The sequence below is a fragment of the Acartia tonsa genome, chromosome 10 (genome assembly GCF_053477335.1).
Source record: "Acartia tonsa isolate MP-2025a chromosome 10, ASM5347733v1, whole genome shotgun sequence".
Lineage (NCBI taxonomy): Eukaryota > Metazoa > Arthropoda > Copepoda > Calanoida > Acartiidae > Acartia > Acartia tonsa.
Window position 1 is genome coordinate 37330757 of NC_137269.1, and position 22493 is coordinate 37353249.

General features: G+C 33.8%; 1 protein-coding gene across 1 annotated transcript in view; it reads right to left on the reverse strand.

Moving 5' to 3' along the window:
* Window positions 1-566: 566 nt before the first annotated feature.
* Window positions 567-22493, reverse strand: part of Lnpk (zinc-ribbon metal-binding protein lunapark) — a 41877-nt gene continuing 19950 nt past the window's right edge. Inside the window, exons 12-19 of the mRNA XM_080175193.1 lie at window positions 19720-19797; window positions 19168-19310; window positions 18833-18876; window positions 10356-10500; window positions 7292-7554; window positions 4845-5297; window positions 1618-2626; window positions 567-757 (exon numbers count right to left, since the gene is read on the reverse strand). Coding sequence (XP_080031319.1) covers window positions 5172-5297; window positions 7292-7554; window positions 10356-10500; window positions 18833-18876; window positions 19168-19310; window positions 19720-19797 — 799 coding nt within the window. The 3' untranslated portion in view covers window positions 567-757; window positions 1618-2626; window positions 4845-5171. The remainder of the gene's footprint in view (window positions 758-1617; window positions 2627-4844; window positions 5298-7291; window positions 7555-10355; window positions 10501-18832; window positions 18877-19167; window positions 19311-19719; window positions 19798-22493) is intronic.

The window sequence follows — 22493 nt, forward strand, 5'->3', positions numbered from 1 at the left end:
TTACTTTAGTATAAAGATACTAGCGGCTACGCCCCTAGAGGGCACGTAAAATATTTTCTTTTCATTCTATGCTAAGATCAGCTGTTCATCAAAAATATCTGCTGGGCAATCATCATATATTTTCTCGTATTTATTCGAATCCGGTGGATAGGAACCGGTTCTCATCCATACGAAAAAACTATGTCTGTCTAGCATCGTATTATATCCAGTTCTCTACGAAAATAAAAAATGTACAATCATAAAAAAACTGGTTTTAATCTTGTAATTGTACATTATATATCCGCGGAAAGCTGTTTATAATACGATGCGAGAAGTAACTATTATTGAATTTTGGCGATATCTCTTGGAAGGGTGGTGGTGCTCCCCTCCCCCCAAATAGCTATTACCTTCACATAACCTACCCTAGAAGCTACACTGTAAAGGATTCAGCGGTTAGCGAGATCCTTCTGTACAAACAAACATCCTTTTACTTTAATATAAGGATTAAAGACAGAAAAATAAACGCAATTTTTTTAAATTCTTGAATTAAACAATTTATATAATTTTTATAACAAAAAGAGTAGGTATGAAAGTATATAATTTATTTTCTAAAATAAAACATTTATTAATAATATGATACATACACACTTTTTACATACATATTGATATTTTATATTTGTTAAGGCACTGTGTTTTATAAAGCTTGGAGCATCACAATGGGGTTAGTTGGTGAAAAAAAATACATTCTCATTTTTTAAAATTTTTTGGCAGTTTATTACTAAATTAAAATTTAAATTTAATTAAGCAATTTATTAGGAATTATTTCAAATACTAAATTCTGTTATAATGCTTAGACATAATAATCTCATTGATTCTTTAAATTATTTAATTTAACAAATTATTTTAAGAATTATTTAGGGTCAAGTCACAAGTGCAGTTCACGGTCAAATGTTCGATTGTCAAATGTCTCCAAAAATCTATGAACTTAGAAGGCTTCTAACAGCCAAACGGTGAAACGTATATATCATGCTCACACAAAATGATAACCGATAAAAAAAGGTCTATAAATAATCTAGAATAGTCATTAGTCAATAATGCACAGTTATCTCGCAGTGCATATAAATGCGCAAAAAAAGACGCTTTTTTCGCGCTTTTTCTGTGCATCACTAGATCTTGGCTATTACAGTTTATATGTAAGTCTTATTATGCAGCTTAAACGATGTGCGTACGTTCAGCTTTTTGGCAGCTAGCAGCCTTGAAAGTTCATAGATTTTTGGAGATAATCATAACCAGAACATATTACCGTGAACTGAACTAGATCCATTATTTGATTATTTGCAATGCTAAAACTGATTCATTAATGGTTATATCATATTTTAACTTTATATAATTTCTAAATATTTGAATAAGCTCAAGATTAAGTTGAAGGAGAACATTATAAGAATGGTTTTAATATCAGGGGTCTAAAGGGATAAGACAATGGCCGATTGATGTACATCCCCATTGATGCAGCACAAAATTACTACTGTAGATCACAATTAGTAGTTGGACGTTCTAGTTCATAGACCAACCAATCAAAATTATGGAAAAATCCCCAAAGTTATTAGGCCATGGAATAATATAAAAGTTATAATAAACCTTTGGGTACTAGTGTAATAAACATTTACAATTATGAACTGATTTCCAGTATGGCTTCGAAACCGACTAACATCCGGTGGGTCTCAGCCACAATGAAAAATCACGTATCGTATCGTTTTATATCCAGTTTTCTGCGAATTTAAAAATGTACAATCATAATATTAAAACCAGTTTCGTCAGCCCGTGCCTGCGGCATCTCGGGTTTAAAAAACTGGTAATTGTACCTTTTTATATCCGCGGAAAGCTGATTATAATACGATACGATAAATAACTATTGACTATTATACATTGATTTATAGGGTTTTAAATTAAAATAAAACTATATACTATAATTTTTGCGTTGTTAAACCGGTTTAATTAACAATAACACATTTTTTAAGACAACTGCACTGGGTCATTTTAAAAGGTACCTTATATTTTTCATTAACAAAATTTTCTTGCTGCTCTTTCTCAAATAGGAGAAATTCTATTCCAAGTTATGGTTTCAAAACCAATGAATATCCGGTGGATTAGAACCGGTTCTCAGCCATACTGAAAAATCATGTATAGCATCGCACTACAGCCAATTTTCTACGAATATTAAAAATAAGAATCATAAAATTAATATCATTTTAATATCCGTGAAAAAACTATCTATAATACGATGCAATAAACAACTGTTATCCTATTTAAAATGTTTTAATTTGAGTAATAAAATAAGAAATGAGAAAAAGTATTTGCTTTTTAAAAAATACTTTGGCGTGGTCAGTGATTTGATTGAACGGGTAAAAATTACCCCCCCCCCCCATCCCCCTGCAAGCTTCTAACAAAATATTTATTATATAAAAGGAAGGAATAAAAAATCTCTAAATTAAAGTTATTGGTACAATTTTAGGTAGGTATTACAATTACAATACATAATTAAACACTTATAATATTTAAAGACAATATCTTCAATACAAAAATAAATTTTCAATTGATTGGAGTAGAACACTTATACATTGTATTGTAAAAATATCAGGAAACAAAACTTATTTGTTAGGTATATAAAATTTAAAAATATATTATGGAATTTTATGTTGGATTTTGTGAGAAAATTATAATTATTGATAGAAATTAGATTTAACTTATATGAAAGAAGGCATATTAGCATATAAAAGGACTACTACGTTTAATTGTAGTTTTTAATTAAAATATCAGTATTATAATTCAAAATCAAAATAGAAGTTGTGAAATTTTGTTGAAACAAACTGCCTTTATCTTTAGACATAACAGCAAAATTATTATAGTCTTACCCAGAAACATTTTGAAAATATTATTAATAGTTTGCTTAACCAAAAATCCTAAACTTATGAGGATAAAAAAATTGACGAAAGTACACATTTCTGAAATAAATTACAGATAGTACCTTTATGATACCTCCCCCCCCCCCCCCGTTAAAAAAACTATATAATCTATGTTGAGAGTAACATAATCTTTGTGATTGTACCGAAGTAACCACTGAACCGATATGGTTCTCCTTTACAATGTACCTTCACATAGGTCCTGGGAATGTTTATAACTAAAAAATTTACGACTGAAGGGGTGGGGATTTTAATTTTCTTTTGAAACTAAAATAAAAAAATGGGAGGGTCGAATTTAACCCCCACCACCTAAAGTAACCCTTAAGGCCTCTAGGGGCATAGTCCCTAGTTCTTAATTAAATGAGAAAAAAAAATTTATATAAAATCTTGAATTAAATGGGGGAGGGGTGTTAAATTGGTCAACTTGTCTAAACAGGGAATATGCCTATTTTAGTTTGTAAAGAAAACAGGTTGACGATATTTTTAGATTCATATCACAGGGATCTGAAGGGATAAGACAATGCCCGTTTAATTTATGTACTTTCCCAATGATGATACACAAAATTACCACTTTTAGTTTTCAAGTAGTGGTTTAAACGTTTTTACACTTAATTAATGAGCCAACCAATCAAAGTTCAATAAAAGTTCCAAAAATTGTGAAGCCAACTAATATGAAACTTTGGGGACTAGTGTAATAAACATCCCAATGTCCCCTCCCACCCTGTACGTAAACCTTAGCCTCAGCCCCTCTACTTCACGAGCAGAAATTTAAGTATTCGCAAAAAAACCTTGTAATATAGTAAAAGAATTCTAAGGTTTTCGCTAACCACTGAACCGATATGGTAGCTACTCGAAGTTCCTATTAAGGTCTATAACTATTTTTAGGGAGGGTATTGACAGCCTCCTCAAGAGAAATCGCCCTTTGAGAAATTTTACCTTAACCCCAAAATTATTTTTATTTCTTGTTAAAACTACATTTGAAAGTAGGAAAAAGGGGTAATTTCTCCTAGCCCTCAAGAGCCCTTTAGAGGTCTCTAGGGGCGTAGCCGCTAGTAACAAATAATTCTTTTGAAATATTCTCAATTCTTTATAAGCAATTGAGCTTGCATTAATTCACCGGTTTAGTTAACAAAAAGCTTTATCTTTTTTTTATTCAATTTAAACATGATTTTGTAGCAATTTTTATGGATTCAAAAATTTGTTTTTCCCACTCCCTGTTTGAGCAACTTATATTCATGGATGATTTTTCATTCAGAATTTGGAGGAGTAGGATGCGCTAAAAATCCGTAAGGGGGTATGCGTTTTAAGGCTCAAAAATAGTAGTAGAACGATAATATTCACTAAATATGTGTATTTCTTATTGAAAAGAACTATAGTCAAAAAAAATATTTTAAAAGTCAACATAAATTTTTATCGTTCTACTGCTGTTTTTAACTTAAAACTCACAACCTTTACGGATTTTTATCGCAACCTACTCCTCCCTTTATTCAATAGTATCGAGAGATTTTAACCTTTTTTTTTGTCTGTAGCAAATGATCTCGGTTACCGCTGAACCGATTTGGTTCTCCTTTACAGTGAAGCTTCTTAATGGTTAAGGTACGGTTTTTAACTATATTAGAAGTGTTTTTCTCAAAATAAAGACCTCCCTCCTAAAAAATATATTTTGCTTTTTAAAACTAAATATAAAATGGAGGGAAGGGGGGGAGTAGTCGACTTCCCCCTCCCTTATTGAGCCTAGAGGCTATACTGCAAAAATTACGTTCATTTGAGAAAACGGACATTAAACTTGCCTTTTTATTTTATCATTTTAGTGTATTCATAAATATCTTTATGGAGAAATTTTTACTTTAGAACTTCTACAAATCTAAGAAAATACGAATTTACAAAAAAAATAAAACATTATACCATACAATTCACTGATGACAAGAAATTTTTCCAGTATGGCTTCGAAACCGATTAATATCCGGTGGAATAGAACCGGTTCTCAGCCATACTAGAAAATATTACAGACAATTTTACATGAATATTAAAATAAAAATCATAAAATTGATTCCAGTTTTGTTATTAACAAAACTAGTTTTAATCATATATTTTTTTATTTTAATATCCGCGGAAAGCTGTCTATAATACGATGCGATAAATAACTAAGTTAAAAGTCTACGGCGGCGCTTCATAGACTTAGTTACACTTTCACATTGACCTGGCGGCGATAAACAATACAGTCTGGGACGGTCAACTGTCAACCTCCATGCTCTCATCAGCTGTAGTTGTTGTTGTTGTGATTAATGGAGTTGTTGTTGTTGTGGCTGTCAATGAAGTATCAGTTTCAATGCCCTCATCATCATTTGTTCTTGAATCCTGAAACATTGCGGGGTTTAAACAAATATATTTACAACTTTCTTAAAACAGATCATTCATTGCAAGGATCTAAAGGGATTAGACAATGGACGATAAATTGATGTACATCCCCAATAAGGATACACAAATTTACCCCCTTCTGTAGATAAAAATTAGTGGTTGAAACGTTTGAACAATCAACTTATTGAGTCTATCTGCAGGAGCTAAAGGTCTCAGTAACCGCTAAACCGACAGAATTGTCAAACTTTCCTAATTATGACCAAACGCATAGTATAATTAAACGCATAATTAAGAACAATTTAATGAGCATATTTGACTGGAGGCCTGCACAAAAATATAAGAAATCTTATTAAACTATAAAAAACTAAGCAATTAAAACTAAGAAACCATAAAAAAAGTCAAACAACGAAGTAAAAATTAGACTAGGCTAAGCATTAGCAAATAATAAAAAGGGGTAGCTTTAACATTTTAATAAATCAACGAAATTTTTATACCATTTTACTATTTAACAAAACATGCAGTAAAAAACCTATCTTCATATGTTAATTTGAAAAACCTTTATATATGCAAACCAGTGAATTCTAACCTAAATATCATTAATAATCAGTTATTAGTTAGGGCCAAAAAAACCTTTACTTACTGGTTTACTAAGATCATTTTCACGTTAGGGCATTCAGAGTCTTAACAATAACATAAAAATCAATAATTGTAAGGAAATTGTCTCTAAGAAATCTAATGTTTAAAAATTCAGTAACCACTCATTTATATTATATATTTCTTTATTCTCTTTTATAGACCATACAATACAAAATGTAGTATTAACAAAGATGAAAATATAAACTACTACTTTATTTTTAAAATATTAATATCAACACATTTGGAACAAAAATATTTTCAATCATTAATTCATTATTACGTAATTTCCTGAAAGTGGAACACTTATATACTTTTGATATCATATATTTGTTTGAAAATGACGTGAGAATTAATTGTTGTTCCTACACATTTTAATAAGGGGTAGGTAGGTTGTGATAAATTCCGTATAGGTGTGAGTTTTAAGGCTTAAAAAACAGTAGTAGAACGATAAATTTTTTTTAACCTAAAAAAATTGTTGTCTATAGTTCTTTTCAATAAGGAATACACATATTTAGAGAATATTATCGTTCTACTATTGTTTTTCAGTATTAAAACTCACATCTCTACGGAATTTTAGCACAACCTACCCTTTGTATATGAGTATGACGGAATATTTAAGGGCATTTCTTAACATCTTTTCATTTTAAAAACAGCATAGGGTGGGGCCGGATATCTGGCCAACGTTCTATATCCGGCCGGATAACCGGATATCCGGCATAAGAAATCAACCGGATGTCCGGTACCCAGCCAGATTTTGAAAATGGCCGTATATCCGGCAAAACCTGATATCCGGCCCAACCCTAATTAGCATTCCACAATCTTTGTTTGACCACGTTATCATTAGCATTCATCATTACTATATTGAAGAAAACCCGCAAAAAATTCGCCTTTGAAAGTGTATGGGGATTCAGAGGTTTTATTTATCACAGTCAAACGCTTTGTTGAGGTCTTAACGCTTAAATACTTTGAAAAGATTTTTTGAGTAGCTATGCAATAAATCATTATTTTTTTATGTACGATTGCTTAGCAACTCTATAATCTTTACCAGAATGTCCGTACATCCATAATCCCATTAATCCGATTCTTGGAAAATTGATTTCTAACACAACAAGATACAATGTATTAAGCGCAGAGTCTCAATAATTAAGTCCTAAAAATATAAGCATGTCCTTAAACATTATCCTGTATTCAAGCAGTTTTGCAACAGATTTACTTACAATTTTGTTTGGACTTTTATATTCTGCTTATTAAGTTCTGACACTCCACAAGTGTTAATATTCGATTGTTCTAACGTTACAGGGCTTCGCTTTTAAGTGTGTTGTCATCCTTGTTAACATTAAAGACCTAAATGTTCTTACCTTATTTATAAGCTCAATGTGTTCACTTTTATTTGTTGTATCAGCAAGAAGCTCAAAATTGTCGTCACCAGTAGCAAAGTTATCATTCTCCTCTCCGTCAGCCAAACCATGATCATCCTTGTTCAACAGATCATCTTTTTCTGTGGCAGCCTGGTTCAACAGATTATCTGTCTCTGTGTCAGCCAAATCTTCACTGTTCATATTTTCAACATCATTACTCTCCTCCATTGTAGTTTCTTCTTCTATATTTCCAATTTCATTATCTATCAGGTTATGAGTAATTCTTAATTTGCTTCACACAAAATTAACAAGTGTGGGGGGGGGGGGATTCTGACACTTTTGCGTAAAAAGTGATTATAGCCTGTTTCTTAGAAGTGAGAGGATAATTCATTTGGCAAAAAAAGTTTCCTTTTGAGATGTAGTTTCCATGTACTTAAAAAAAATTGGGATTTAGCCTCCAGATTGTCTCTGGACAGGTAAGTATGAAGAGTTAGAAGTCAACTTACAAAACAAAATATCCATCTTTATGAATGTTATTTACATATTTGAAAATAAAACATGTATATTTTGCTTTACAAGTTGACCTCTAACTCCTAAAAAACATTTTTTTAACCTGTCCAGAGACAACCTGGAGGCCTACACCTGAATCTGGAGGCCAAATCCAAATTTATTAAAATATAGGGAAACTACATCCCAAAAGGAAACTTTTGCCAAATAACAATATCAACCAATAATTCTAATTTACAGAAGGGGCAATATTGTGCATCATCATTGGGGATGTACATCAATTTATCGGCCACTGTCTTATCCCTTTAGCACAACGGTCTAAGGGTGGAAATTTGGCAAAAAAGTCATGATCAAATTTTCTTATTTTAACTTGATATTATTGATTTACATACCCCAGCCCATGCATAATGGACAAGGAAAAGAAAAAATAACGTTTGGAACTAAGTTTTTTTTTACTTCAAAGTTGGGTCAAATCAATATTTTTTGAAGGTCAAAAATCTACTTTTTATTTTCTACCTAGATGTGAAAAATATTTTTTTTTTGCATAAATATCTATTAAAAACTAATTTCGTTCATATTCTTTACAAATATATATACCAAATCAATAAATTAAAACATTTTTATTATATATTTTACCTTAAAAGTGTTAATTTTATGCTTTGAAAGTAAATTTATGAAAAAATTTTCGTCATTTTTTTACTGAAAAATTTAGCAAAAAAAATTAGTTTTCCTCATTTTACTCCTAGTTGCGCTACCGACCCCATACCAAACCATATATGATTCTAAATTTTGAGAATATAATACAACTTTAAGTGAAGTTTCCAGAGTGGGGTCGGTAGCGCAACTTTAAAAATTTTTAATCTGAAAATTGCCTGTAAAACCTAAATTTGAGGAGGGGGGGGGGGAATTACAAACCATAACAGCAATCTTAATTTCTCTGTTATTCCATTACTATTAAAGATAATTGAGTAAAACTTTTTAAAATTAATCAGTAATTACTAGAGGAACAATAATTTTAAAGGAAAACCGCGACTTACCCGCAGTTCCCGCAAAAAAGGCCGCCGCCCGCAGATTTTAAAAAACAAAACATTTATTCCATATAGGTCATTTCTTTTTTGATTTTAGTGTTTAGGGAAGGTGTTTGCAACTCTAGTCCTTAGAAGGAAAGTGCAAAAATAAATTTTGTAGTAGCGTAGCTACTTTCAAATTCGCAAAGTCCGTCAGTCTGTATGAATCGATATGTAAACATTATGACTTTCTTTGCTACGACTCAAGACGGTTGAAAGAAAAACTTTTTATGAACATTATCTGTACAAACAACCATCTACTGTAAGATTTATTTGGTCCGTCGGACTGTTGTTAATTCTCTTACAGACATAAGATATCTGTAGGGAAAATTTGATCTACTAAGCAGTTTTATTTTGTAAGAAAGCTGATTTTTTGGTGATGGTTAAGCTCACCAACAAGCACCTACTCTTTAGTTCACTTGGTCCCCTCATCTGTCTGTAAAACTCTAAGAACATTAAGATTTCAAAGAGTAAATGTGTTCGTTTCTTCTGTCTTTTTTTTGTAAGATATGTTATGATTTAGCTTTCAAATACTGTTTTAGTCTATTACTTGGTCTACCGGTTTTTCTTTACTGTTCTAAAATGAATTTAATTTTGTTTGATATCAATTTGATGATGGTTATCTTATTTTTATTTAGATAGGAGGGGGGGGGGGGGGGGGAGGGGAGCATAGATACAAAAAAATATTTTGGTCAGTTATGAGAATACTTTTTTCCTTTTAAACTTCGTATAATACCTTTAAAAACAGTAAAATTTTAACTTCTGGTTTGGTAGTAGAAAAGGGGGGGGGGGGGATGGCGGTGTTGGCCCCTGTAGGCCCTTGAGGGACAGTACTAAATTTAAATAGATACTTATAATGGTAAACTATACAAGTAGAAAGATACTTTACAAAAAAAATTAATCAATATCTTTAATGGGAAGCTCGATTATCCAGTCTCAATATTCATTTTCTTTAAGTTTAAAACGACCTAACCTCTCTTAAATAAATTATAAATATTAAAAAGCAGCTGTAAGTGGATAGTAAAAGGTGTATTATAATACTTTTATTTAAATATATCACTTTTTTTATTGACTCCAATTAGCCAAATGAGGTAGGAAAATAACACGGCGGAATTCGGCGGTAGACGGTGGTTTCGGCGGGAAATCCCTATTATTTATTAATAATCGTTTATCTACGGTAGTAATTGAATCAGGTTAAAATTTGGTTCAATTATCTTTAAAAATAACAGAGTAGTAACAAAAATTATATTTTAAAAATCACCCCTTTTTGGTTACCCCCCAATCACATTCCTGTGCACGCACCTATACATGACCAACATTAAAAAGTTGCCTAATGTAATATATTACTCATAACTTTTTATTTTAATGAATTCGGACTGGTAGAAGTGTAAATATTTAAATTTGATTAAAGCTATACCAAATTTCCACTAAACCCCTTAAATAGACCATAGTGTTTAGATCTCTGGTTGGAATTAAGAATTACACATTTCCTAGATCTCTATCAGAAGTATCCCCATCTTCAGCAGTGGATTGCGCATTTTCATCTTTGGCAGAGTTATCATTGTCAATGTTATCATCACTATCAACTTCTTTCTTGGCTTCCTTGTCAACTTTCTCCTCATCGGTTTGCTCGCTCTAAAAAGTTTTTAACCTTATAATAAAGTAACTGGATCTGTGTGCGTTTGTCTGTCTGTCTCTTTGTGTGTAAGTACAAAAGGATATCGCTAAGCTATCTATTATATGTAAGCTTAACCTAGGTCCTCTGGTGGTTTTAGGCTATTATATTTTCAGATTTACGCCTTTGGGTTATTTTAATATATTCACAGTATTCGAATACAGTTTTCCTAGATGCCAGGGGCGTAACCGCTAGTTGTGAAAATAATATTCAAAACTATAATAAATATTCTTGAAGTGTACTTCGCATTCATTTTTCTGTCTGCAATTTATCTGTTTAGTTAAATATCTCATTACACTTAAATTATTTCATTTCCGGTTGCTCTTATCCTTATTTTCATTTTATAACTATCATTTTCTATAATATAGTCATGTTGGTCAGTATATATTCTTATCCGAAAGGGAGGGGACAATGAGCTGTTTATTACACTAGTCCTCAAAGTTTTATATTAAGACTTTCTTATGAGTTGGCTTATTAATTTTGTGTGTCATCATTGGGGATAAACATCAATTTATCGGCCTTATCCCTTTAAATCCCTGTGTTAACCCTTACAGCTCGGGCCCCAATTCCCACCTTAATAGATCGGGGGGGGGGGGGGGGGGGCTCCAAGAGCCCCCCCTCTATCTCGGCTCCTGTTACAGATAAAGACGTAAAATTTTTTTCTGGTGGTTCATGTGTATTTTTAGAGAAAATTCCTTTTTCTAGTCATAGCAGCCAGGCCGCTCCTTAGCCGCTTTTTAGCGGCCAGCCGCTAAATTTTAAAACAGCTGTAGAGCGGCCAATTTTGCAGCTAGGATGACCAAATTTTAGGACGAACTTTTATTTTTCATAACAAAAAAATTACTTTTTCTGATCATCGCCAAAAAACGGCAAATAACGGAAACCGCCATTTTCGGCGGTTACGGCGGTAAAACGGCGGTTGGCGGCGCCGATTAATATTTTTATCTGTTTGTTGTTGCTCAAGGATTTACCAAAAAATTTATAGGACTCTAGCTGTAATAGAAGCCACGATATTCATGATATATGTCTGTAGTAAAAGCCGGACAAAAATCGGTCATAAAGTCGGCCAGGGAGCGGTCAAACGGTCATAACACATTTTTTCTCAGGAGGTCATTGATATCTAAGTATTCACCAAAAAAAATTTAGGTTTCTCCTTATACACAAAAGTCATAATGTAGAAATTAAGATTTTTTAGAATTTTTTTAGAATTTTGGTGCTACCCAACCGACTTTGACCGGACACTACGACCGACACAGACCAGATATCCTAATAAAATCAACTCTTGCCGACGTATAATTACTAAACTTAAAAAGTCATGAAGTCACAGCACTCCATCTTACCTACAAAAAAAATGAGAATGAAAAAACTAGAGGGGGGGGCTCTTGGAGCCCCCCCCCCCCGATCTGTAAGGGTTAAGAGTTAATACTCAAGGGGGCTAGGTGTCGCTTCGGGTACTAGACCTCCACGCACCTTGGGCCAAGGCATTCCCTCCACTCTAACTATTTACGTCGCGCATCTGACATAGTAGCAGTGGGAACCATTTTTATCGTCTTTAGTTATGACGCGGTGTCGGACCGAGATTCGAACCTTTAACCTGTGTTAACCTTATTTTATTACATAACTATCATTTTTTATAATTTAGGCATGTTCTTGTGAATTGGATTGTTGTCGTTCTTGTTGTTTTATTCATTTTTGTATTTATATGCTATGCTTTATTCTTGTATTAAAGATGCACTTTAGACTTTTTATTTTTTAATCTATCTTGTCATGTTTAAGAAATGAATACAGAATTACATGGATATTGTGCCAAATTTAAGCCTACTTTAATAATTCTTCCAGGTGGCTAATATACCGATGATCCCCCCCCCCCCCCTTCCGCTTATCCTATCCCTTACAGACCATTATAGACAACTTTCCATAACTTTTTTAAAAACGGGACTAAAAAAGTTGATTTTAATCTTACAATTCCCATTTTAATATCCGCGGAAAGCTGTCTATAATACGATGTCATTAATCATTATAATAAAGTAACAGGATGTGTGTTTGTCTGTCTGTTTGTGCCGAAGGATCTTGCTAAACGCTGAACCGATCGGGTTCCCCTTAAAAGGGTAGCTTCTTATAGATCCCGGGAAGGTTTATAACTATTTTGGGGTAAGGTAACACCACACTCACAAGAAAAATCGCGAAAAAATTTACCCCCCTCCCAAAAAAAAAAATATAACTTTTTCTAACTAAATTTAAAAATTGAGGGGAGATCTCCCCCCCCCCCAAATAAAAAATTCCATCCCCCCCAGAAATTTTTTTTTTACTTTTTCTTACAAAATCTAAAATGATAAATCGGGTTATCAAATTCGACTCTCCCCTCCTAAAGGCCTCTAGGGGGCGTAGCCGCTAGTAACTATTATTGTATTAGCAAGAGTTGACTTTGTTCTATTTTAATATTTTTAGACTTGATCTATTTTTAGCCTTGCTTATTTTATGAAAGGAAATAGGAATTCACTATTTAAGAACCCTTCAGACAGTATGAAATATTCTCCAAAACTTAAAATAAAACCACTATAATTTCATTTGTAATTATTTTAGCGTTTATTATATTTTAATGTTATTATGTTTATGTTATTTTAGGTAACATACTTAAATTTTCAAAATAAATAGCCTAAAACTATCCAGGGTTTTTTGTAAAGCTTCCACAAAACGGAGAACTCAATCGGTTCTGTGGATAGTGATATCGTAACGGACAAACAAACATACAAAACCTCACTACTTTTATATAATACTAGCGGCTTTGCCCCTAGCCTCTAGGGTCTTTACCCTAAATGGTGATTAAAAAAAAAATTAAGTATTTCTGGTGCTGCCATTTATTGTGTATTAACTGCCTAAAAACTATTTCTTTTGGGGAAGGAGATTTTCCTTTTTTTGGGGGGAGGGGTTGGGGGTGTCCCACCCCCCATAAAAATAGCCCAAAACCAACACAGGACCAGAAGGGTATTTTCCCTGAAGAGTATAATCCAATCGGTTCAGTGGTTACCGAGATCTTATGGGACGGACGGACAGACATCAAGCTACTTTGTATTATAGAAGATTAAAAATTTGGTACAACCATCATACATGAGGCTAGGGGCGCGGATAAATAAAGATGCTATCTTGTATATTATTTAAATTGTGTGTCAACTGCTTGAGGCTGATTTTTGCATAAATATGATAGGCATACATCAAGGGATCTCAAGGGATAAGACAATGGCCGATAAATTATTGTACATCCAAAATGATTACCCCTTCTTTAGATTATAATTAGCGGTTGAAACGTTTGGATACACAACTTTATTCAACCGATCAAAATTCCTTAAAAGTACCAAAAGTTCTTATGCAAAAGAATAAGAAAACTTTGGGGACTAATGCAATAAACAGGCCAATGTCCCCTCCCTCCCTGGTTTGGCATGCATGTGAATAATATATTCTACGCAAACATATTCATGAAACTCAAGTATAAGGGCGTACCAAGGAAATATCATATGTGGGGTTGGGCCGGATATCCGGCCGGATACCAGATATTGAAACTATCCGGATACCGGGTACCCGGTTGATTTATAATGCTAGATATACGGTTATCTAGTCGCATATCCGGTAATTTGCCGGATATCCAAAGTTGTCCAGATCAGTGGCGTGCGAAGCACTTTGTCTAGGGGGGGGCATTTTGAAGATTTTGTAAAATTTTGCCCCCCCCTAAATCAAAGTGCCCCGGGGGGGCACTTTGCTTTAGGGGGGGGGCATTTTGATTATATATATACTAATTTTAAATAAGGGCGTTTTAAGGGGTGGGATCATTTGATTATGGGCCTTCTAGTCCTTATCCCTTCTTCCCCATCCCTATTTCCCATTTATATCCCCATCTCTTCCCCCCCCCCCTATCTCTTCTCCCCACCCTGCAATGACCGAAAGGAAGGGAGCTAGAAAGCATCTTTGAAAAAAAAAGTACAGAAGATAATTTAACCTTCCCCCCCCCCCCCACCACAAAACATTATTTATGGGTGGAAGGGGATGTTATAAAATCTCAGCAGGAAGGATGAATAACCCCATTAAAAAAAATTTTTTGGGGGGGAAGATAAAAACACTCATTTTGGAAATAATTTACCAAAAATTAACCTAATATGTAGCAAAGCACAAAAAAATCATTAATAAGAATACAGACAAGTAGATTTAAAGAGCATCTGTTGAAATAAATATATATTTTAGGTAGAAAAAGTCACAAATTCTTTTTCCTGTATGTTGTGTGATGACAGTCAAAGTAAATTACATACTGGATGCTCGAAACAGAAATTTTATTTTTTTTATACAGTGTGTTTTTTTTATGAGCACTTTTTTGAAAGCAATTTTACCCCACTTATAGTTATCAGAATTTAATGATTAATGGCTTATTTTCTTCGTTTTTTAATGGAAATTATGAAACAACAAAAAAAATTACAGTTTTTGGTGAAAAAGTACAGTAAAGTTGAAAATTAAAAACTTAGGTGTCAACATCTAAAAATGGTTTTAGCGCATTTTTCTTATGCTCAAATAATCAACCTTTTGCAAGAATGGCTGCTAAACACTTCAAAGTTGAGATATAGAGCTAAAAATGTATACAGATACTATTAGGGACATGTACTAGAACATATCAAAGTTTGAAGGTCATATCTCAACCAGGGAGAGAGTACTGGCCCCCCAAAGTCGACTACAGAAAATCCATTTTTTTAAGAAAAATGCGCTAAAACCATTTTTATATGTTGACACCTAAGTTTTTAATTTTCAACTTTACTGTACTTTTTCAACAAAAACTGTAATTTTTTTTGTTGTTTCATAATTTCCCTTAAAAAACGAAGAAAATAAGCCATTAATCATTAAATTCTGATAACTATAAGTGGGGTAAAATTGCTTTAAAAAAAGTGCTCATAAAAAAAACACACTGTATTATAATCCACACAAAAAATTTATCTTACCATAAAAACCAAAGATATAAAGAACTATGTAAAAAATAAAAAAAATTACTTGTCCTTTCATCTACAGATATAAAAATCTCTTAGAAATATGGAAAACTTTGGGGTATAGTCTCTTTTGTGGCAACACCTCTTAAGGGGCATTTCGTCGTATTTTCATAGTAGCTTTTAATAGGTTATTGTAGGTTAAGTTAGGTCAGGTGATTTCCCCGCAGGGTTAGGCAATTGGCCCCGCAGGAGCTATAAATAGGTGAAAAGCTACTGTGAAAATACAACGAAATGCACCTTAAGAGGCAATGTCACAAAAGGGACTATACCCAAAATTAAAAAGATACAAAAATAGCAAAAAACGTCCTGAAAAGCAGTCCAACCTCCATGAATTTTTAATAGTTAATTATACTCCATAATGATGGGAATGTCAACATTAAGTTTTAGCCTTCTATCTTTAATTGCAGTTGAAAAAATCACATTTCCCCCTTAGCATTACGTAATGACAGTCATAGTGAATTATAGAGAAGCTAAAAAGTTATATCAACATATTCTACCCTCTTTAAATGGCACTTTAAAACTCTGTTAATTTTTGATTAAGTGGTGTTTCCAAGGATTTATAAGGACGGTGCTTGAAGCACACCTAATAATATTTACTTCCCCTTTGAACTCTAATCAATTAAAGACAACAAGAGTGGCATATTTTATCAAGTTAGGAATATATATAGAGTGTAGTTAGTTTTAAGGGTTTTTAATGAAAAATGCAATAAAAAAAACTATGTCTTTTTGTAAGGTTATGTACACAAAAAAAATGATAAACTTATCCTGAAAATAATATGACATCATATATAGTTATTCATTTAGACAGACATACAGTGTTGAGAAAAAGGCTTAGATAAATATCAACGCTGTTTCTTTTTATATAAATAGCTTTTTGATTAAATATTTGTTGTTTACACATGTTTTTATAGAAATAAAAACAAAATATACAATCTATAATACAAAGTAAAACGATGTCTGTCCGTCTGTCTGTCCGTCTGAAGCTTAAGATCTCGGTAACCGCTGACCAGATTGGATTCTACTCTTGAGGGTTTATACCTATTGGTCCTGCTTTTTTTTACCATCTCTTGGGGCAAAGCCCCTAGAGGCTAGGGGCGAAGCCGCTAGTGTGATAAAAAGCAGAAACCATTTGGAAGGGCGCGAAGAGCAAATTTTTTTCTTCAAATATGCAGGGAGGGAGGGGTTTTTGGGCTATTTATTACACTAGTCCCCAATATTTCATATAAAATTTTCTTATTCATTGGCTCAACAACTTTGGGGACTTTAATGGAATTTTGATTGGTTGGTTAATTAAGCCGAGTTTCCATACATTTCATCCACTAATTGTAATCTATAAAAGGGGAAATTTTGTGTAACATCATTGGGGATGTACAAAATTTCTTTTGTAAAAAGTTTATATTATACAAAATAAAATGCTTCCTATTACCTGGTTTGTTATGTTCAGTGAAAAAAGATTATAACCTAATATCTACACTAATTTAAAAATTTGGTAAGGTTAAATGAATACTGAATAGTAACTGTCTGATTGGCGCGAAGCGCCGAAATTTTTTTTGGAGTATTTCTTGATCTTTTTTTTGGAAACTTGGATAGTTTTGCTTTTTGTAGGGTAGGGGGCAAAAAGGGGCATTTTTGTTGACCAGGGGGGGGCAAAATGGGGCATTTTTCAACATTTAGGGGGGGGCAGGGGGGCGGTGGCTAAGGGGGGGCAGGGGGGGGGGCGTTTTGGTCGCTAGGGGGGGGCGATTGCCCCAAATGCCCCCTTCGGTTCGCACGCCACTGGTCCAGATATCCGGCCAAAAAATTATCCGGAAAAACCATAATCATTTGTAATAGGCAATTTCGACAAGCTGAGAGCCGTCGCGGCTTGTGTGTCACGTCGAAACCGAAAAATATCCGGTTGATTAAAACCGGTTCTCAGCCACACTGAAAAATTATGTATTATATCTAGTCTTATACGAATAAAAATGTACAATCAAAATTAAGATAATACTAACCACTGAACCGATTGAATCATGGAAGCTTCAAATAATGGTTTTAGGCTGTTTATAGGTTTAAACTTGGAATAGGTTATTTTCTTCCCCTTTCAAATACAGAACCCTTAGATGCTAGGGGCGCAAACACAAATTTAGAAAAGATATAAAAAAAAGCAATAAGTTTGTTGGAAATGGTTTTGGAAGGTGGGGGGTGGATTAATGACTAACTATTAGCTACGAAAAAATACAAAAAATATAAAAAGGATATCCATAAGTAGCTAAGCTAAAAAATTATGGATGAATATAAAAAAAAATGAACTATAAAGCAGTTAAAAAAAAAAACATTAAACTAAAAAATCACGAAACCTTGAAAGATTTATAACGTGAAAATCAAGGAATTGATCTAGTACCTCAACTAATAAGCAAATCTCAATGAAACTTTGTGGGGATATGTATACTGTTAACTTATTTAATTCCTTAAAATATCAGCAGTCTATCTCGAATAGGAGTAAAGAAAATCATGAAAACCTAAAAAACTAGGAATCGAACTAGCACCTTAACCTATAAGCAAATCTCGATAAAACTTGATAAAATTATGCAGAATATTACAGTATTCAATCCCTGAAAATTTCAGTCTCTATCTTGAATAGGAGTTAAGAATCATGAAAACTTAAAAATGAAGGAATCGATCTAGCACCCCAACCAATTGAAGGACGGACAATTCGAATTATAGAATAGCTTCGATACTAAAAATAACAATACGCCGCCATTAGAACATTAATACAGATTAAAATCATTGGGATGATTCTTTTTTATAATCTTAATAATAGATTATTGACATCTCTTTATTTCAAGGGGCAGAGAGAGGCTAGAAAAAAAGATTGAAACCATGCTATTACCAAAACTTAAATCTGAAAATAAGATAGCCTAAAACCATAACAGGAAATATGTCTTAAGCTTCAGACAAGAAATTCTTACTATTTAATATCCTTATACTAAAGTAACATGATGTTTGTCTGTTTGTTTGTACCGAAGGATCTCGCTAACCTTCTTAACAGGGTAGCTTCTCATAAGTCCCGGGAAGGTTTATAACTATTTTGGGGGAGGGTACCACCACCCTCCCAAGAGAAATAATAATAAATCGAAATTTCAATTTTAAGTATACATTGCGAGGTATCGTATAAAGAGACTCTTACGCAACATATCGTAGAAACTTGAACGCAACAAAAAACCAAACATTTAAAGTGCCACTAGAGGCTTCTAGGGGCGTAGCCGCTAGTTTATATAATAGGACTTACCTCTGAGTTATCTTTCCTTGGATTGGGAGAACCTTTCTCGGAACCTAGACAGGAACAACATGACAATAACTGGCAACAGAGGGAGGGGGCAATGAGGGGGTTTATTACACTAGTCCCCAAAGTTTTATAATAACGTTATTCGTTAGCTTGACAACTTTGGGGGCTTTAGTAAATTTTGCATGATTTGTTAATTCATTAAGTTGAGTGTTGAACTTCAAACGTTTCAACCACCAATTGTAATTTGCAGAAGGGGTGAATATATGTTTTATTATTGGGGATGTACTTCAATTTATCGGCCCATTGTCTTATCCGTTTAGATATATGACTAATTATACCTTGAGTTGAAGACGTTGAAGATGGCGGCGGCTGCTTGACCTTAGCCGCCACTGGAGTAGGCGGAGTTGGGGGCGGATCCGGCAGTCGGGGGGCTACAGGCCGCTGCTTACGAGCAGGATTCCAGTAATGACAGTAACAACATCTTAACAAGAAAAATAATGGAGGTCATTTTTTCACGTATTTTCCGTAAAGTTGGGTGTAAGCTTTTAGTCAAATGCTTTTATTAAGTCAAATTGTTCTTAATTAGGCATTAGAATGCATAGCAAAGCAGCTCTATAATTGTTACCAGAAATTCCGCAAGTTCATTTAAAACTTCCAAATTTTTTACTTTGAAAGCCTGTTTTATGGTAACTCAGTAATGACAAAATACTAATTTTTATGAATTCGTATTGTATTATATTCAGTTTTTTGAATATAAAAATGTGCAATCATAATATTAAAAACAGTTTAGTTAGCCGGAGCCTTTGAAAAAACTAGTTTTAAACTTATAATTGTACATTTTTATATCCGCGGAAAGGTTTTTTAATACGATGTGATTAACAACTATTTACCTGTATGAAATATATTCAAACTCTTCCCTGAGTGCCATACCATTATGGCTCTGACATTGTCGACAAATTAAGGCGTACCTGCAAAATAAATACAATTAAAAATTTAAAAATCGCAGTGGGATAGAATAGTGGAATATTTTAAGGTAATATTCAGGCAATTTAAATTCTATAAAATATTAACCAATTTGCAAAATTTTGGCGTTATCCAAATTTTTCTTCTTCTATTTTGAAAATTTTTATATCCTCCCCCCCCCCCTCCCCCACCTTCGACAAAATAATTTTTTTGCAATTAGTTTAGGTCAGGTTATTTGGGTAGGGTTCGAGCGCCCGTGGCTAGACAGGATAGGGGACCGAGCGCTGGGCCATGGTTATAGTTTTTTTTCGAGGGGGAGAGGGTATAAAAAGGGGGGAGGCGGATGTGCCACTTTTTGAAACCAAAACTAAAAGTCCTTTTATTAACGACCTTTTATTACAATCAAGTTATTTTTTTTGTTGTTGAAAATTAGGTATAATCCTCTTAGGACTTTTTCTCTCTAATTTTGAAAAGGGGGGGGGGGGGGGGGGCGGATGTGCCAATTTTTGAAACCAAAACTAAAAGTCAACAAAGGAACTCAACTAAAAAAAGAGTTACAGGTCTGAGATTTTGCATGGCAGTTGCTTTATAGGGTTACAATATGGAACAGTGAAGAAACGGCGGCGCAACCGCCGAAAACCGCCGAGAAATTTCAAAAAAAATTCGGCGGGAAACGGCGGTTGCACCGCCGTTTCTTCACAGAGGATTAGATTTTTTCTCTCTAATTTTGAAAAGGGGGGGCACAGTGAGCCCAGGAATCCAATTTTGTGGAAAAAATTAATAACTTCCTTATTTTTCAACCAAATCAAACAATTTTTTTTAATTTAAAGGTTTTTATAGTACCTTTTACAGAATTAACAAGATTATCCCTTCCTCCCTCTCTAGATGATTGGGGGGTCAAAATATCACCCCCAAAAATTGGTTTTGGTCGATTTTGACCCAGGCCACTTTGAATGGCCATCACGGCCAGGGAAGTGATGGGAAAAAAATTGTGCAAAATAGCAAAGATGGGCAATGGCCCAGTGTGTCAGGTGACATGTGTCCCAGGCCTGTCAGCCAAGCAGTCTGGCTGCACTGGCATGCCAAAAATCCTCAAAAACTTCAATTTTTGACAATTTTTGCGACCTTTAACTGCGGCTGTCGGCCAAACGGCCAGTCAGACCACCTCTGGCCGCACACCCGCCAATCTGGCTTGAAATGACCTACAAAAAAGTGGTAATACACGTGGCTGCGCCACAAACACACGCCGCCCTGTGTGCAAAAAACACAACAAAAAATTGTCATTTTTTTGGTGTGCTAACTTTGCCGCCAATTAAAGGACGGAAGGAGGCCGGCAATTATCATTGACTTCTTCTGAGTGCAGTTAGAGCCGGCCATTGTGGTTCTAAAGATACCTTTAGATTTCTGGTAGCCCCTCCAGGAGGCCCTCAGGGTCCAATACACAAGGGCATAGTAAAATTTTATTTTGAGGTGCTCTAACTTTTCCACCACTGGTGGGAAAATTTTATGCCATGATTTTTCGGAAAGGCATTTTGCCAGATTTTTACCCTGTAAAAGGATTTTTCTCTATAATGAAATCCGGCAACAAATTATATAAGGATTATACACTAAAAATAGCTTAAAACGACCTTTACAAAAATATCTATAGAGGTTAAGCAACTAAGTGAAAGTTGATAAGACCAATGGGATCCTCTTATATATTGCCTAATTAATGCTAGAACTTCATCCTAAAAATTTTCACCTCGTTGCTAAAAAGATCAAGGTATTTGAATCAGAGCTTAAAAAAATATTCAACGTGCTTTTTTTTGCATTTTCACCAACTTTCTTTAATATGGATTCAAGAGGTTTTTTTTATACAAAACTATTTAGTTTCTTGTTATCCAGCGTTAGATAATTGCACAACCTTTCTAAAATGTTATTACATTACGTCCTAAGTTAATATTTGATTAAATGGCAAGTAAAACAAAAAAAAATTTAAAAATATTTTTTTTGGGAGATTTTTGTATCTAAATTTCGTGAAACCCAGGGTAACAACTTCAGAAGGCCATAAAAACTTTATTTTTAAAAATTTTTCATTAATTTAAAATGGCAAACCTCCTCTAATATGATGAATTTTAACATGGACTTTTAAAATAATTGATTTTCTAAAGTTCGATTTTGGGCATAAATAATTTTTTCCACAAAGTTGGATTCCTGGGCTCACTGTGGGGGGGGGGGGGCGGATGTGCCACTTTTTGAAACCAAAACTAAAAGTCAACAAAGGAACTCAACTAAAAAAAGAGTTACAGGTCTGAGATTTTGCATGGCAGTTGCTTTATAGGGTTACAATATGGAACAGTGAAGAAACGGCGGCGCATCCGCCGAAAACCGCCGAGAAATTTCAAAATAAATTCGGCGGGAAACGGCGGTTGCACCGCCGTTTCTTCACAGTTCCATATTGTAACTCTATAAAGCAACTGCCATGCAAAATCTTGACCTGTAACTCTTTTTTTAGTTTAGTTCCTTTGTTGACTTTTAGTTTTGGTTTCAAAAAGTGGCACATCCGCCCCCCCCCCTTTTCAAAATTAGAGAGAAAAAATCCTAAGAGGATTATACCTAATTTTCAACAACAAAAAAAATAACTTGATTGTAATAAAAGGTCGTTAAACCAAAGGATAATCTGTACGCAACTTTTGAAATTCCAAGAAACCTTGTTCTAATT